At 54.7% G+C, this 16,719-nt stretch overlaps 1 protein-coding gene across 9 annotated transcripts in view; it reads left to right on the top strand.

The window, feature by feature from the left end:
* ST8SIA5 (ST8 alpha-N-acetyl-neuraminide alpha-2,8-sialyltransferase 5) overlaps positions 1-12,042 on the top strand; it is a 60,176-nt gene extending 48,134 nt beyond the window's left edge. For 6 of the 9 annotated variants that reach the window (XM_042962106.1, XM_042962102.1, XM_042962104.1 and 3 more), the window contains 3 exons: positions 3,593-3,705; positions 4,761-4,853; positions 6,278-12,042. In XM_042962106.1, the coding sequence (XP_042818040.1) occupies positions 3,593-3,705; positions 4,761-4,853; positions 6,278-6,746 (675 nt within the window). In that variant the 3' untranslated portion in view covers positions 6,747-12,042. The remainder of the gene's footprint in view (positions 1-3,592; positions 3,706-4,760; positions 4,854-6,277) is intronic. The other 3 variants (XM_042962107.1, XM_042962109.1, XM_042962105.1) reach the window with 3 other exon arrangements.
* Positions 12,043-16,719: the final 4,677 nt, after the last annotated feature.

The following is a 16,719-nucleotide window of genomic DNA, read 5'->3' as shown; positions in this document are numbered from 1 at the left end:
AGCAGGAGCAAAACCATTCACGCAAAGATTGCATGCACGAGAAATCACAGACCAGTAGAAAGCAAATTGGGAACGATTTGATCTCACGTTGGATGACCTTGGACGGTTCTTATATCTTCCAAGGCCCCAGTCTCCCTGTCCATCACACTGGACTGGTTTAGGCTAGGAATAGGTTTGGCTGCTTATAACAGAAAATCTAAGTAAAACAAGATAGACGTGAATTGTTTTCCTTCCGCATAAAAGAAGTCGGGAGGGCTAGTACGGTGGCTCCCTGGTCATGGGGGACCACAGGATAAGTGATCTCATGAATGAACAGCTCAGGGCACTGAAGCTCTGGCTTCACTTGTGGCCTGATCACAGCGTCAGAATCTCAGAGAAAAGGGCCTGGAACCTGCCTTTTCAGCTCATTCTGGTGGTTATTACCATCTGAAAAGGAAGAAGGTTCCACTGGATGTGTTCATAACCACCACCTGGAGAGCATTGGGTCCAGGGCAGGACTTAGTGAGTCCAGTTTGCAGAAATGCTGAGTGGGGGCATGTCAGGTCTTTCTGGATGAAATCTGAGGGCCTGGGCTGCCCTGCTTCAACGGGAATGCTCATGAAACAAAGCCCAGGCGTCGCCGCGTTCTGTTACTTAAACGGAGGGTGCTGATAAGATTGGGCCTTGTGGGGGTAGCAGGGAGGAGCACAAGGTGGAGAGGTGTCACATATTCCCTCCCCACGTCACTGGGCTGGAGGATGATGGGGATAAGCCACATTTACCAGGTGGGTCTTTTTTTTTCTTTTTTTTAATGTTTATTTTTGAGAAAGACAGAGAGAGAGACAGAGTGTGAGGGGGGAGGGGCAGAGAGAGAGAGGGAGACACAGACTCCGAAGCAGGCTCCAGGCTCTGAGCTGTCAGCACAGAGTCCATCGCGGGGCTCGAACTCCCAAACCACGAGATCGTGACCTGAGCCGAAGTCAGATGCCTAACCGACTGAGCCCCCCAGGCACCCCTACAGCGTGGGTCTTGCAAGGCCTGGAACAGGAGGCTGATGTCCGACAGGTGGACTTACATCTCATGCGGGTCATGCCAGTGGGTGACAGTTCAGTTATGACATATGGGTCCAACAAGGGCCGTGGGTATAGACTGCCGAGGCCCAGGGAGTTAGAGCAGGGCTGCCAAATGTTCTCTGGAAAGGGCCAGAGAGCAAATATTTTAAGCCTTGCAGGCCATATGGTCTCTGTCACAGCCACTCACCTTTATGGTTCCAGCACAAGGCAGCCACAGACCTTCACAAACAAACGAGTGTGGTTGGGCTGCAGTAACACTCTAGTTCCTATCAGACACTGAAACGTGAACTTTACATAATTTTTACGTGTCACGAAGTCTTCTTCTTTTGATCCCCACCCCCAACCGTTTAAAAATACAAAACCCATGGTTAGCTCGCAGGCTGTATGGAAACAGGCAGAAGGTCCGAGGTGGCCCGCAGGCCATAATTAGCCACCCCCTGAGTTAGACCCTGTGACTTAGAAGGATTCATACCCTCAAGGTAAGTACTTCTTTGGGATTGTATAAAATTCAGCTTCTCCACCTCCTCCCCCGACCCTGGAGATTCTGATTCCGTGGTTCTGGGAAGGAGCCCAGGAATTTCTATTTCCAGAAAGTACTCCAGGTTGTTTTTGATGTACAGAAGTTTGGGAGACACTGACATAGAACATAAAGGCCTTTGAGGATCTCTCCAAAGATAACTTTGGTTTTTTCCTTTCCCTGGTAAAAGTCGAACAGTGCAGTTTTCCCCAATGGCTGTGAGACACCCTTGTTTTCCCCATCCTGGCCCCTGGGCCTGTCCCTTCAGGGACAATGGGCCTTGAAGGACAGTCTCCCACAGACGGATGCAGCATCTTCTTCAGATTTAGCCTCCTTCCTGAGGACCCACTGTGGTGTGATTGCCCATGACCCCACCGGGAGGCCAAGGTGCCGACCAGGGCCACTGTCATTCAGGGCTGGCCAGGTGATGTGTGCTGGAAGGGGAGCTCTCCAGTAGGCTCCTGGGGGGAGGGATCTTTGGGGACTAATGACAGTAATGATCTGGTCCTCCTGCCGAGATACCTCTGGGCCAAGCATCACCCTGGATAGGCTTTGCATTTACACTAGTGGTTCTCAACCCTGGGGACATTTGGCAATGTTTAGAGACATTTTGGTGGTTATGATTGGGCGTTACCCTTGACATCCGGTGGGGAGAGGCCCAGGGATGCTGCTAAACATTCTGCAGTCCACAGGGCAGCCCCCTCCCCCCCCTCCCCCCCCCGGCAAGGAATGAGCTGGTCCAAAGTGTCAACGGTGCCAGATCGAGAAACTCTGCTTCACGTTGTCTCACTTTTGAAAAGCACATGGAATTATCCTAATTTTACAGATGGGAAAACCGAGTTGCTGAGAACTCAAAACACTTGTCTATGGTTCCTTCACCTCATTCTCAGGCAAAACCAGGGCTGAACCTGGGTCTTTTGCCTAGGGGACCCCATTCTGGTTGGTCCCGGGCTTTCCTGGTTTGACCCAAGGGAAGCCCTGCATCCCGGGCAGAGTTCCCCAGTCCTGGGCACACTGGGGGGTTTGGGCACCCTGCCCTTGACTCCAGGTCTGTGCTTCTTTCTGCCTGTGCCGTGCATGTGGCTGCTTGGTTCCATCTGCCTTAGGTTTCCTGGGGGGCGGGGGGGGGGGGGAGGCGGATTATGACCCAGAGGAGGGACAGGACAGAACCAGGACCCTTAACCCTCAGGCCAGTGTTTGCTTTTTCCTCCTGACGCGCCTGTGGCCCCCTGGAGAGCATGCCCGGGGAGCCTTGTGGGGAGCCGGTGCCCGGACCAAGGTAACCCCAGCAGTCAGGGTGTGACAAGGTCAAAGTGCCGTGAGATGGTCACTCCCAGGGCTCCCGCAAGTGTGACTGTCACTCAGGCTAAGTCCCGGGCTCCTCTGCACTTCGCAGAGATTTCAGGAATTTCCGGCTTCTCGCTGTTCCCCAGTGTGGCCTTGCTTACTCAGCCCTTGGTCTCTTGTCCCTGCTGCTGCCAAGTCCTGCCATGTGTCCCGGTCCATCTGATCTTTGTATCCCGGGCACATGTCTCCCCCTGCAGAGCAGAGGGAGGGTCTGTACCATGCCCTGAGCTGAAAAGGGGTGAGAGCCAGGTTTAGGGCCCTGGTCCCAGGTGGCCCTGTCCCCATCTCTGTTGCTATCACCCCCCAGAACATCTGCATTAACCAATAAAACATGACTAGAAGTCATAAAGATGAGCTTCCCAACATTGGCAAAACCAAAGGCAAGCAGGACTAGCCACAACCTGTACTCTCTTCTTTCTGGAAACCTGAGGCATCCCAGAGCTTATTGAAAAAGGTTGTGGAGACCTGGCTTCTGTTCCAGTTCATTCGTACTGGCCAGTGGGACTGAGAACAAGTCTCCTGGCCTCTCTTCTCATCTGCAAAGTGGAATAACCACTTTTCTCCCACATTCCCTGCAAGGCTGGCTCGTAGACGTGATCATGGGTACAGAGGTGAGGGCACCCAAAGAAGGCAGGGAGGGCATTGCCTGTGACAGCCGTGTCCCTGTCTCCCCCAGGACATGCCCTACTACCGGTCCCAGTTTAAGAAGTGTGCAGTGGTGGGCAATGGAGGCATCTTAAAGAACAGCCGCTGTGGGAGAGAGATCAACAGCGCTGACTTTGTCTTCCGGTAAAGAATCCCCCAGGCTCTGCACCTGCTGCTTCTGCCCCCACGGCCCTCCGGCTCTGTGCCCTTCCCTCTTGTGGTGCCCCACCCCCGTCCCCCAATGCTGTCCTTCAAGAGATCAGCCTCCACTCCCCAGCCCTGCACACCCTCATGCTCTGGGTTGTTTCTTGCCCTCTCCAGCCCTATCCCTTGGGGCCAGTGGCCAAACCTCTCAGGTCCTCTGTCTCCACGTCTGCGGAATGAGACGTGTGTAAAGAACACCTCTGTTTTCAAAACAATTAATTTTTTTAAAAAGAGCATAGCAGATATATGAAGGTCTGTGCAGATCTGTGGGTGTGCAGAACCCTCCCCAACTGGGTTCTTTTTTTTTTTTTTTTTTTTTTTTTTAATTTTTTTTTCAACGTTTTTTTTAAATTTATTTTTGGGACAGAGAGAGACAGAGCATGAACGGGGGAGGGGCAGAGAGAGAGGGAGACACAGAATCGGAAACAGGCTCCAGGCTCCGAGCCATCAGCCCAGAGCCCGACGCGGGGCTCGAACTCACAGACCGTGAGATTGTGACCCGGCTGAAGTCGGACGCTTAACCGACTGCGCCACCCAGGCGCCCCCCAACTGGGTTCTTCTCTTCCAGAAGCAGGGCTTGGAACAAGGGTGGCCTTGGGGCTGGCACCAATATTGGCTTCGCCCTGGCTTTAACTAAGTCAGAGATGGGTCCTGGTATTTCTTCTTCCTCAGATAGAGCCCCCTCTTACCTCTTTGGGGATCCTCACTTACATCTTTAGCCTGGATAAAGAAGATGGGTTGAAAATAAAGGCTTAATGCAGAGGGATTGGGGTCGAGGCTGTCCACCATCATTGTGCCACTTGGGGGAGGGGGGGAGGAGTAAACTTGCTTCTCTATGCACAGGCCACAAAGATTCCATCCAGCTGGCTGCCTCTGCCTCCCTCTGCCCATAGGAGCAACATCTCCTCCCTCCCCACACCCTCCCCCTGCCTGCTCTCCAGCTGTGTCTAGAATGACTGAGCATATACGGCCTGGGTGCCTTGTCTCTTGTGCAGGTGCAACCTACCCCCCATCTCAGAGAAGTACACCATGGATGTGGGAGTGAAGACGGATGTGGTCACTGTGAACCCCAGCATCATCACCGAGAGGTAACTGACCCTCTTCTAGACTTGTGCTGTCTGGTATGGTACCCCCTAGTCACATGTGGTTACTGGCCACTGGAAATGTGGCTATCCAGATTGACGTGGGCTGTCTGTAAGTGTAAACACACACCCGATTTCAAAGACTTAACATGGAAAGGAGGATGGACCATATCTCATCCATTGTTTGTATCGATTATCTGTTGAAAGAGTAGTATTTTGGGGGCGCCTGGGTGGCTCAGTCGGTTGAGTGTCCGACTTCGGCTCAGGTCATGATCTCGCAGTCTGTGAGTTCGAGCCCCGCGTCGGGCTCTGTGCTGACCGCTCAGAGCCTGGAGCCTGTTTCGGATTCTGTGTCTCCCTCTCTCTCTGACCCTCCCCCGTTCATGCTCTGTCTCTCTCTGTCTCAAAAATAAATAAACGTTAAAAAAATTAAAAAAAAAAAAAGAAAGGAAGAGTAGTATTTTGGGTACAGCAGGTTAAATAAAACATTGTCAGCATTAAATATAATATAAAAATTAACTTCACCCACTCCTTTCTACTTATTTAAATATGATCATTAGAACATTTTAAGTGAGATATGTGGCCTCAGTTCTATTTCTTTTGGACAGCACTGGTCTAGACAGTCTTCATGTAGATGGGCCAGAAAGCTTTCCTGAGTGTGATGGGGGAAGACAGCTCTCTACGCTGGTGTATCCAGGGGGCCCTGGGAGAAGACTCTTAACGAAGATGTCAGTCCCCACCTAGTTCCCCTCCTGGGGTCTGTCTGCCTGGGAGGCCTTGGGGAGGGGGGTCAATGGGTTAAAACAAGAGCCAAGGGCCTAGTCACATCATCCAGGTCAGACCAGGGGTAAGAGAGGGGACAGCCAGAGACCAGAGGCTAAAGAGTTGGTAAATCAGGCAAGGAAAGCACAAGTGAGTGAGGGGCTGCGGGGCAGGAAGGAGAGGGCAGGCACACTCATTTGGGGTACTCATTGGGGATCTTGGGAAAGAAAGTACACGAGTCTGCCCTGAGGGCCCAGGGAAAGCCTCCACTTCCTCCCTACCTCCCCACCGAGTCCCCCCTCTTCCCCCCCCCCCCACCCCGCCCCGGGATGCTCTCATCCCTTTGGGTTAAGCACTGCCCTCCCTACATGGTTGTCCCTTTGGACTCAGATTGCTTCCACTTAGAAAACAGAAGGCAGGCCATTCATCTTAGGAGGTGGATGAGATGAAAGGAAGCGGGGTGGCCTTGAGTCCCCTGCATTTTCTGGAAAGGCCCCAGGGTGCCGGATGGGGGCAGCAGGGGCGGTGGGGCGGGGGGGGGGGGGGGGGGGGGGGGGAAGAGGCGCACAGGCACGCTGGGGGTGGGGGGGGGGGAAGAGGCGCACAGGCACGCTGGGGGTGGGGGTGGGGGAGTGGGCCGACCACCCTTCTGCTCCGGCCCCGCCCAGGTTCCACAAGTTGGAGAAGTGGCGGCGGCCCTTCTACCGGGTGCTGCAGGTGTACGAGAACGCGTCGGTGCTACTGCCCGCCTTCTACAACACGCGCAACACCGACGTGTCCATCCGCGTCAAGTACGTGCTGGACGACTTCGAGTCGACGCAGGCCGTGTACTACTTCCACCCGCAATACCTGGTCAACGTGTCGCGCTATTGGCTCAGCCTGGGGGTGCGCGCGAAGCGCATCAGCACCGGCCTCATCCTGGCCACGGCGGCGCTCGAGCTCTGCGAGGAGGTGCACCTGTTCGGCTTCTGGGCCTTCCCCATGAACCCCTCGGGCCTCTACATCACCCACCACTACTATGACAACGTCAAGCCCCGCCCCGGCTTCCACGCCATGCCCTCTGAGATCTTCAACTTCCTGCACCTGCACAGCCGAGGCATCCTCCGCGTGCACACGGGCACCTGCACCTGCTGCTGAGGGCGGCACAGGCTGGCCGGCCACCCCGGCAAGCAGAACCTCGCTCCTCCTCTCCTTCCTGCGCCGGGCAGTGCGTGGGCCAGGAGGCAGGGATGGGGGGGTGGGGGTGGGGGTCCGGGCACAGTCAGCTCTGTGCCAAGCCTCCTGGCCTCAGCCGGGGCCCTTGTGACCCCACCCTGCCCGTAGGTAGCATGCTGCTGGGCCACACCTCGAGATCAGGGGCCTTGAGGATTGCCAGTGATTAAAGCACATTTGCACTCAATTTTAGCATTCGGGAGAGTGCAGGCTGTAGTGGCCTTGTCGCAGCTAAAGAAAGGCCCTACGGAATGGAAAAGGGGGAGACTGGACGCGTGAGCATGGTCGAGATTTAATTCAGACTTTTGGCTTCCTGAGTTTTATACTGAGGCCTCAGCTGTGAATCGCTATCTAGAATCTCAGAGCTTACAGAGCAACCCAGCAGCCAGACCTTCCTGTGAAGACAGAGTGGCTCAGGGGGGTCCAGGGTCTTAACCACGCCCTTTCAAACACATCCTCAGACACACACATGCACAGTCTTGGTGCCTCCGGGTTCAATCCTGTGTTTGATATTCTGATGAGAAGGACCAGCCATTTGCACTAAGGTTTTCAAGCCAATGTGATTGACTCAATACGTGCTTAGCAATTTGCTTCCTCTCCTGTCTCCTTATTTCCAGCTCTGTTTTAACCAGGAGTTATTTATAAGATCTGTTCCTCTTTATGCTCCAGAATCCTGCCGAATCCTGCTACATTGTGTTTCTGACCTGTGGGCTCCGGGATGAAAAGCACTGAGATGCAACCGATGAGCTTTGCAGATGGGAGTGCATCATGGCCTCCGACACCAGCATCACTGAGGCTTCTGCTGTGAAGGCAGGACTTGGCACCTTACACAGCCGTGCGGCCTCACGCACACGGACCCACAGAGCCTGTGCTTTGGGAAGTTAACTGTGCCTGGGCCAAAAGGGGTTAACGTGGCATTTCACGTCTGAAGTTCATTCCCTTTGCTCCCCACAGGGTGTTACCACCATGAGCGTGGCTGTACCTAATAGACACCCACGGTGAATTGCCTTAGAACCTAGCTGCACGGACTCATAGAATGTTAGTTCTGGAGGGACTTCAGACTCCAACCTCTCGCCTTCCCTCCCTCCCTCCCTCCCTCCCTCCCTCCCTCTCTCCGTTCTTCCCTTCCTCCCTTAGACACTTCCAAAAGCCTATTCTGCTTTGGTCTGGGGTTGGCCTTGGGAAGACATGATGACAAATCAATTCAGTATTGCTTTCTCCTCGGGCCGGAGGGCAGACCGTATGCAGGCCCGAACCCAGCTGCTGGGTGCTCTGGGGAGGACGAGGGGCTGTGAGGTTTCAGCAGGGAGTGCGGCCTGCCATCTGATGGCCTCCTTGTACAATGCAGAGCAGCACATCCTGCCAGTGAGACACAGAGGGGAGCGTGGGCCTGGTCCCAGGCCTTCAGGCTCCCAGCCCACAGCTCCTTTCTTGGCAAAACCGCTTTGTTTGGGCTTGTGTTCCACGCTGGTGGGTTGTCATGGAGTGCATGCTTCCGCCTCTGTTCTGAGCCCTGGTCCTGACCTGGAGACCTCGTGCTGCTTGTCTGTAGGCAGGGAAGTAGCCACTGAGACTAAGTAGACCCTAGTACGCCATGAACTGGGGAAAACTCCACAGGGCCGGTGGAGGGCTGTGCTTTCTTGGGCTCTGCCTGTTCCTCCCAAGGTACTTATGGAGGTTTCCAGCCACTTGTTTGTGGTTAATTGAGTGCAGTTCTTGAAACCGTGGAATGTTAAGACTGCAAGACTCCTAAAGACCATTTTGTCCCATTTAAGGGAACAGACCTAGAAGGGGGAGGGGGCCTGGGTCGTGCCTGGGGCTCTACTGAATGGCCAGAGCCCCTGAGTGACACTTCTGTTCCAGGTGGGGCAGGGCTGGGGGGCAGGAGCCGCGGTGAACCAGACATCAGGGTTCCCACCGCTCGAGGGTGCTGCGGGTTGGCATCTGCCCCAGCAGGGCCCTCGTAGGAGCTGGCAATAGGACATAATGATCCACACCCATAGAGGAATCGGGACTCGTGGTCCCATTTCTGCCTGCGGGTCTTAGGGCGAGTTGCTTCCTTTCCCCACAGATCTCACTTTCCTCATCGCTGCAACCAGAGGCTTAGGAAAGATCTCTGGGGTCCTTGCAATCTCTAATTTGTTGTTGGAGGTGTTCCTGATGTATGGATCTGAGCCACAAATAGTATTTGTTATTACGATAGTTAACATTTAGTGTGTTCTCATTCTGTGCCAGGCCCTGCACAAAGCACTTTCTTTGCATTATCTCCTGTGATCATCACAAGACCCCGTAGGTAAGAAGGCTCCCATCAGGTGAGGAGGAGGTCAGACACCCAGCGGAGGAAACCACACCCAGGCGTGTGGAACCCCAAAGCCCACGCTCTGGACCTCTGTCTTAGCTGCCTCTCGGCCAGTGTCACAAGGGCTGGAACCAGAGGGATCCTGACAGAGGTGGCGCTACAGGGTGGACCCTGCTCCAGGGACAGATGCTCTGGGAGGCCGTCTTGGGTCCGAAGGCAGTCTCTGCCTGGAGTTGTCCCCCACCCCCACCCACAGTGAACGTGTGCTGTCCTGGCACTGGGGGTGGGGTGGGTTGAGGGCATCTCTATGTCTGCAGGTGAGGACAGATGCCCAGAAAGAGTGACAACATGTTGACTGACTTGTCCAAGGCCCCATGGCCAGCTAGGGCCTCGTTTGGGACTCACCTGGTCTCCTGACTTCCAGGCCATCCTCCTTCTCCCGCGGTCAGTGTTTGTGGGGAAAACATTTTTTTCAAAGGCTCAGAGAGACCTGGGCATCGATTCAGGAAGCCCCCACCATGCTCCTCGAAGCCCCGACACCCTCCCACCGTGCAGTGCAGACTAGCAGTTTAAATTCTTATTTAAGGGAAATCGATTCCCCACAAATAAAACAACCCTCGTGTCTTCCTTTGTGCTAAACCCACGGCTCCAGGGTTGAAAGGCAGCAGAAACAAGTAAATGACTCAGTGCTTAGCCAAGCAGAACGGAAGGTAGCTCAAGGTCAGATGCCGCCTTTGAGGCGGTTTAGCAATGCTGTCGAAGCAACTCTGCCCACCAGTCACCTGGCGCCACAGAGAGCAGAGGGCCTCACGGCCCTTGACTTTGCTGAATGTGGGGAGGGGGCAGGGACGGCACTTCCTGACAGTTGAGGGAGGGCGCAGAGCTGGCTTCAGCCAGGCCTTCAACAAGTAATTATTGGGCACTCACTTTGTGCCAGGCATCGTGCTAGGTGCTGGGGGATGAACGATCGATCGAAATGATCAAAACGTAGCCCCTGCCCGCCCCCGGGGCTGACAGCCTGGTGGGCGTGTCCAGACACTGAACCAGGATCCCACACGTGTGCTAAAAGCTGGCAAGTCCGAGCTCGGGGACAGTTACCAGGGAAAGAGGACGAGGGTGTGCTGGAGTTAAGCTGGAATTCTGCAGGCTGGTGATTGCCAATGCAGCGGCTGCTTCTCAGGCCTCATCCTTGAAATCCGTGTGACATGTGACAAGGGTGGCTTCGCTGTCCTTTTGAGTCCTCTCCTCCTTTGTTTCCTAACAAACCACTCTCCCCTGACTTCCTTCCTGTCTCTGAATGCTCCTTCTCAGGCTCCTTTGTTGACTCATCTTCTGTGAACCTCAGGGTTCTCTTCTCTCAGCAGGAGAGAAAGCTCATCTATTCTCAGCCTGTCTCTCCTGTCCTTGCGTCTTAGCCCCCTTACCTGCAGGCTGGTTCTCCCTTGGATCTTCGGAAGCACGCTCACCGCGGCCTCCTGAACATCTGTCCCTGCGCTGCATTGCAAACCTCATCATGTCCTCAACTGGCGTAGTTAAAAGGTCACCCTGGATTCAAGGTTGCCTCTTACCACTTACTAGCTGCGTGACCCCGAGGGAGCTGCTGAAGTCCCTGGAGGGTCTGATTCATTATCTGAGGAGTGAGGCCAGGACGCCAGCCTCTCCAGCCGTGGCGAGGGTCAAGTGAAATAGGGCTGCACAATGCCTAGCACAGAGCCTGACACAAACTAGACACTCGGTGAGCCCAGCTTCCTCGGCCTCCTCCCTCCCCCAACCCTCCCCCAGGGAATGGCTCTCCTGCACCGGTGGTCACTCACCCCAAAAACCTGGGTCACGCCTGGCTCCTCCTTCTCTGTCACCTTCCATATCAGCACAACTGACGGAGAACCACACTCTGCAATGCCTGCCATTCAGTGGCGGCTGCCCCGTGAGTGGTGATGTCCGGCGTGGAATTCAGACGAGATAGCGTCTGAAGTGAGAAAAGAGTGAAAGTGAAAATCCGGCACACAACCCCACTTCTGCCCCTCTGTGAAGACGAATATAAGGTATAACCCACTATTAAACTAGCAACACAAAAATAATTGCTTGGGAACCGATTACATTTATGAAATCTGTTTTGGCCTTGACACGATCAGAGATTTTTTTTTTTCTCTATTTTTGACTGTAGTAAAATACCCATGACGTGAAATCTACCATTTGAGCCATTTTTATGCGTACAGTTCAGTAGAGTTAAGTACGTTCACGTTGTTGTGCAACCAGTCTCCAGAACACCTTTCACCTTACAAAACAAACTCTATGCCCGTTAAAGGACAGCCTCCACTTCCCCTCCCCCAGCCCCTGGAAACCACCCCCCTATTTTCAGTCTCTGTGAATGAATGAGATTATTCTAGGTATCTTGTATAAGTGGAATCATATGGTATCTGTCTTTTTGTGACTGGTTTATTTCATACAGTATCATCTAGGTAGGTACAAGCTGTTCTCAGATGGCATTCGTTGTTTTCAGTGTCTCTGTAACACAATTCTGATTTTCCTTTTGGTCCGGAGCAGTTCTCCTGGGCCCTTGGTCCATCCCTGGCTTCTGATGACCTTGACACCTTTGCTGAGGCTCAGCAGACCCGGTCTGCTTTGCTAGCTGGGCTCAGCTGTCCTGGCCACAGCCAGTATCCTGAGAGGCAACGGCGCTGCCCATCTTTTTTAAGTCATTAGATGTTTCCCCTGCAGAGTCTCTTCTGTGAACCCTCCTTCTTTTTTCATTTCAACAAGCAGAAAAGGCAGAGGGAGAGCGAGAGAGAAATACACACTTCAGTCAGTGACTTAGCGCTTGGCACAAAAGCCAGAAATCAGTGACTGTCTTTCTTTCCATTCGGGGGACGGTTCCCTTGGCAACTAAGTAACTCATTTCCTTCAATAAAAATGACTTGCTCAGCTTTGGGGTAAAAGTTTTATTTCCTCTAGAATTGTGGTTCTCAGCCTTGTGTGCACATTAGAATCACCCGGGGATCTTTATGAAATAACCCTCATGCCAGGTCCCAGAGATTCGCCCAGAGAATCTGATTCAGTTGGCTTAGGGATAGGGCCTCGATCCTTTCAAAAATCTTACGTGACTCTGCGGCACAGCGGTTAAGACCCACTGTCCTAGGGCGGAGGGGCTCTGCCTCGGCTGCACTTTGGAGCCATCTCAGGAGCTTTGAGAAATACTTGTGCCTGGACCCTGTCCGTCCCAGAGGCTCTGATCCAGTTGGTCTGAGGTATGACCCAGGTAGTCAAGTCTTTCAGCCTCTCCCCATGACTCGAATACGCAGCCAAGGTGGAGAACCATATTCTAGGGCAGTAGTTCTTGAACCTGAAGCTGCGTCAGAGTCACTCGGAGAGCTTGGGGGTTCCCGGGCCCCAGCCTGCGGTCTCTGCTTCGGTGAGCTGGCGTGGGGCCTTTCTTGCCGGCTCCCAAGTGATGGTGATGCCGGTCCAGGGATGAGGGGGCTCCATCCTGGTTGGCCTCAGATTTTCCAGGTTTGACCCAAGGGAAGCCCTGCATCCCGGGCAGAGTTCCCCAGTCCTGGGCACACTGGGGGGTTTGGGCACCCTGCCCTTGACTCCAGGTCCGTGCTTCTTTCTGCCTGTGCCGTGCATGTGGCTGCTTGGTTCCATCTGCCTCAGGTTTCCCGGGGGGGGTGGGTGGGGGTAGATTCTGACCCAGAGCAGGGACAGGACAGAACCGGGACCCTTAACCCTCAGGCCAGTGTTTGCTTTTTCCTGCTGACGCGCCTGTGGCCCCCTGGAGAGCATGCCCAAGGAGCCTTGTGGGGAACCGGTGCCCAGACCAAGGTAACCCCAGCAGTCAGGGTGTGACAAGGTCAAAGTGCCATGAGATGGTCGCTCCCAGGGCTCCCGTGAGTGTGACTGTCACTCAGGGTAAGTCCCGGGCTCTTCTGTCACGCTGCACTCTTTAGCACAGAGTTCCTGGCCCACTGAGGGTGGAAGCTGGGTGCAGTGATCTGTCCCTATCCCCCACCACACCCGTGGAAAACAAGCAGGAAGGTGGTGATGAGGGAACGTTCCACAGAAATGGTTCATGTGACGCAGGGACTAAGTTCCCTCCCTATTGCGCTGGGCTCTTCCTTCCTTTTCCACCTTCGTTTGGAAAAGGTTCCAGTTGAATCCATCATTTTACCATCTGGATCCTGCCTCAGTCTCTCCTCCCCACAACTGGAGGCAAGTCCCTTGCCCCTTCCCTCTGGAGACGCCTCCAACGATGTGGTCCCAGCAAGAACTTTATCCGCATAGCAGCTCAGAAGCCCATATTCAACGGCAAAGTTTACAAGACCCACTGAACACCTTGCAGACTTGTTAAAGGAGACTCTGATTACTTTCTTACTGAAATAAGGTCAAAGCACACCTCACTTCCCGGGACCACTTACCCAAGCAAGCTCACTCAGCCCTTAGGTAGCTGGGGACTCAGATGAAGGAAAATTGATTTTGAGCCCCTGAAATAGATGCTGTAAAGCTCTGTGTTAAAGACCAAACGTTTTGCAAACAGCGGATCCCTTGTGGCGTTTGCTTTAATTTTAAATTCAATTCTAGGGAACTTGATTCCGGTCTCTCATGATAAAGTGAACGAAGAGAATGACAACAGGTGCTAGATTTAGCAAGAAATGGCAGCTAGTAGCCTAACAGTAATGGTATTAAAAAGACCAAAACTCCTCGGAAAGCAGCAAGTGATCTGAGGCCGGTTAGTGGAGGTGCAAATGTGCTGTGGTAGCCCCGAGGGCACAGAGCATCTTAGATCTGCTCACCCTGTGACGTCCGCGACCACACCGGGGAACGGGAGCAAACAGCCTTCGGTATCCTGTGCTTAAGAAGGCGGAGGAGCAGCTTACCCATTTCGGAATTACTTCCGTTCCCAAACACAACACAGTCCTAGAAATCTTGGTGCTTAAAAGGTTGGCCCTCAGATCTCTTGAAGTTCGGGTGGGTGCAGTAGTTCATTATCTGAGAATGTAGGGTAAACGAGATAGGCAGACTCACCCTTTTGGACTGGCGTGTTCCCTCCGACTCTTCCCCCAAGAAAAAGAAGGCCAGGAGCAGGGGGGGATGTGCCCCTTCCGCTCCCCCCACCAATCCCTGGAAGGGAGCTTCGCAGCGTGGTAGACGGTGCTTGCCACGACATTCTCTCTCTGCACCTCTGCTTCCGCCGGTGGTGTCCTGGTCACGCTGGGGCCGGGGCGGTCTCTGCAGTGACTCCGGCCCGGAGTCCTTTGTGAATTTAAGAATAGGACTCTTTTTCTCCGCCCGCAGATGAGCACTTCCTGCTTTCCAGGCACTGTCGTCCTCGGTTTTCTCACCAGGCCTCCCTGTATTCTTCTGAGAACGGTGGGGCGGTCAGGGGGCGTCCCGACCTCACTGGGGCCCAGCAGGACGACTGTGGCATGCCCCCGGTCACATGGGATTGGTGGTAGCGTTCTGGGGTCGGGCGCCCCAGCTTCCTGAGGGGACAGAGGGGGGTAGTAGCCATGTCCTGCGCTAGCCTCTCAGGCTTCTCTGCTTTCTTCCCGCTGAGGTTGCCAGGCTGATTGGAGTCTGGTCCAGGCCTGGGCTTTACCCTGGGCCTCGCGCCCTGCCTCGTTCTGTGGAGGGCTCTTTGTAGCATTCATTCCTCTCGAGGTCCTGCGCCCGGGGCTCCCAGAGCCGGAACACCGGGTGGCTGTGCTGTACTTGGCAGAGGGTCGCCTAAGGCCACAGGTCTGAGCAGAGGGGGACTGTGGAGCAGGTCAGCATCAGACCCGTGGCGCCGTAGCTGTTTGGGAGGAGGCTGGTGGGGGCCCCAGCGACAGGTCCTCCCAGCCCATCCCGGAGCCAGCCCTCCCACACTCTTCTTCAGCGGGACCCTTGACTCTCACCGTGGCCGCCTCCTGAGCATGCCCTCCTGCCCAACGTTGCTTTGGGGGACAGCTAGTCCCCCCCTGGGGGCTCCCACACTTTGCACAAATGTTTTAGGGTGCAACAGGGTCTTCTTGGTCGCCTGCAAATTTCATTTTTGGACCCAACCGCCCTCCCCACAGAAAGCTGTAAGTCTTCTTCAAAGCTGTGTTGTTTGAACCGTGAAACGTATGCAGATGTATCATTATTATTTTTAACTAACACACTATCTCAATGAGCACACGCCGGGTCGTTTAGTGTTAACAGTGTGGAGTCAGTCCCCTGCCACCCTGCTGCCCGGATGAAGCTTGGTGGGGGGGGGCAGACGACGAGGCCAGCAGAGGAAACCCGGCCACCGCCTCGCGGCCGCGCTGGCCCAGCATCACTTTGCAGGGAGCCCTGCCCAGGGGCTCACGTGAAGGCAGAGGAGTTTGTCCCCGAGGGCTTGGTGGCACCGACACCACTCCGAGTGGCCTCTAGTGTGTGAAGACAAAGGGGCCACGTGGCCGTGACCTCTGGGGGCTTCTCGGCTCGTGCCTGTCTCGCTGTCCTTTCCCAGGAGCTGAATCACACCGCATGTGCTCCACGGGGCTGTTCCCCCCGGAGAAACAAAGGGAGGCCAAGGTGTCACTTGCTGGGATGCGGAGACGCGCCGGCTGAGGGCAAGGGGGCTGATGCTGAAGGACGTCCCTCTCTGGCCCGCCGGGCTCGCTCCCTCCGCCACCCTGAGGCCTGATGCCTCGGAGGGAGACACTCCTTGCCGGGTGGAGACGGGGCGACGGGGAGTGCAGTCCGTGCTCAAGAGCAAGGGTTCACCCAGGGGTGCATCCAAAGTACATCCGCCCAAAGTACAGCTGTGTGCGGCCGTCCCTGAGGGATTCGGAAGTGATGACTGATCTGTCCTCGGAGTATAATCAGGGCTCTTTGTATCTGTCACTGTGCTTGCAAGGCCTTCAGTTTCTACCCAATAAAACCAGTCACGTGGTTCATCTAGCAAAGACTCTGGCTGTGGCCGTGTGTGTGTGTGTGTGTGTGTGTGTGTGTGTTTGGGGCTTGGGCTCATGCGGCACAGCCCAATGCGAAGAGGCCGCCAGGACTTGGGAGGGACCCGTGGCCTCCCTGGGCATATCTTCGGGCCGTCTTGGGTCCTCATGTGACCTGTTCCTGTCTGAGCAGGAGAGCAGGTGGGCTCAGAGACCAGATCCAGACCAAGTCGGTGGGGTCCTGAAGCAACACCCCACAGGCCTCAGGAGGACACAGAGAGGGAACCACAGGCTTGTGTCTGCGGAGGGAGAGTCCCGGGGAGGGCTAGAGGGCTGACCGAGCAGGTGGGGTATCAGACGCGCTCACACCTGGAAGCTACACAGCCCTACCTCTCTTGAGAGCAAAGCAGCCGTCAAGGTCTGGAGTCACATCAAAAGGCATTGGAGCACAAATTACCTTCTTATAAAGTTTTTTTTTAATGTTTATTTATTTTTGAAAGAGAGACAGAGAGCAGGGGACAGGCAGAGAGAGAGGGAGACAGAGAATCTGAAGCAGGCTCCACGCCATCAGCGCACAGCCCAGCGTGGGGCTCGATCTCAGGAACCATGAGATCATGACCCGAGCCGAAATCAAGAGTCGGACGCCTAACTGACTGAACCGTCCAGGTGCCCCTAAAATGTTCTAAAAAGTTCTTTCCATGCC

The sequence above is a fragment of the Panthera tigris genome, chromosome D3 (assembly GCF_018350195.1).
Source record: "Panthera tigris isolate Pti1 chromosome D3, P.tigris_Pti1_mat1.1, whole genome shotgun sequence".
NCBI lineage: Eukaryota > Metazoa > Chordata > Mammalia > Carnivora > Felidae > Panthera > Panthera tigris.
Note: the sequence above shows the minus strand (reverse complement) of the source record. Positions and strands in the feature narration are given on the sequence as shown.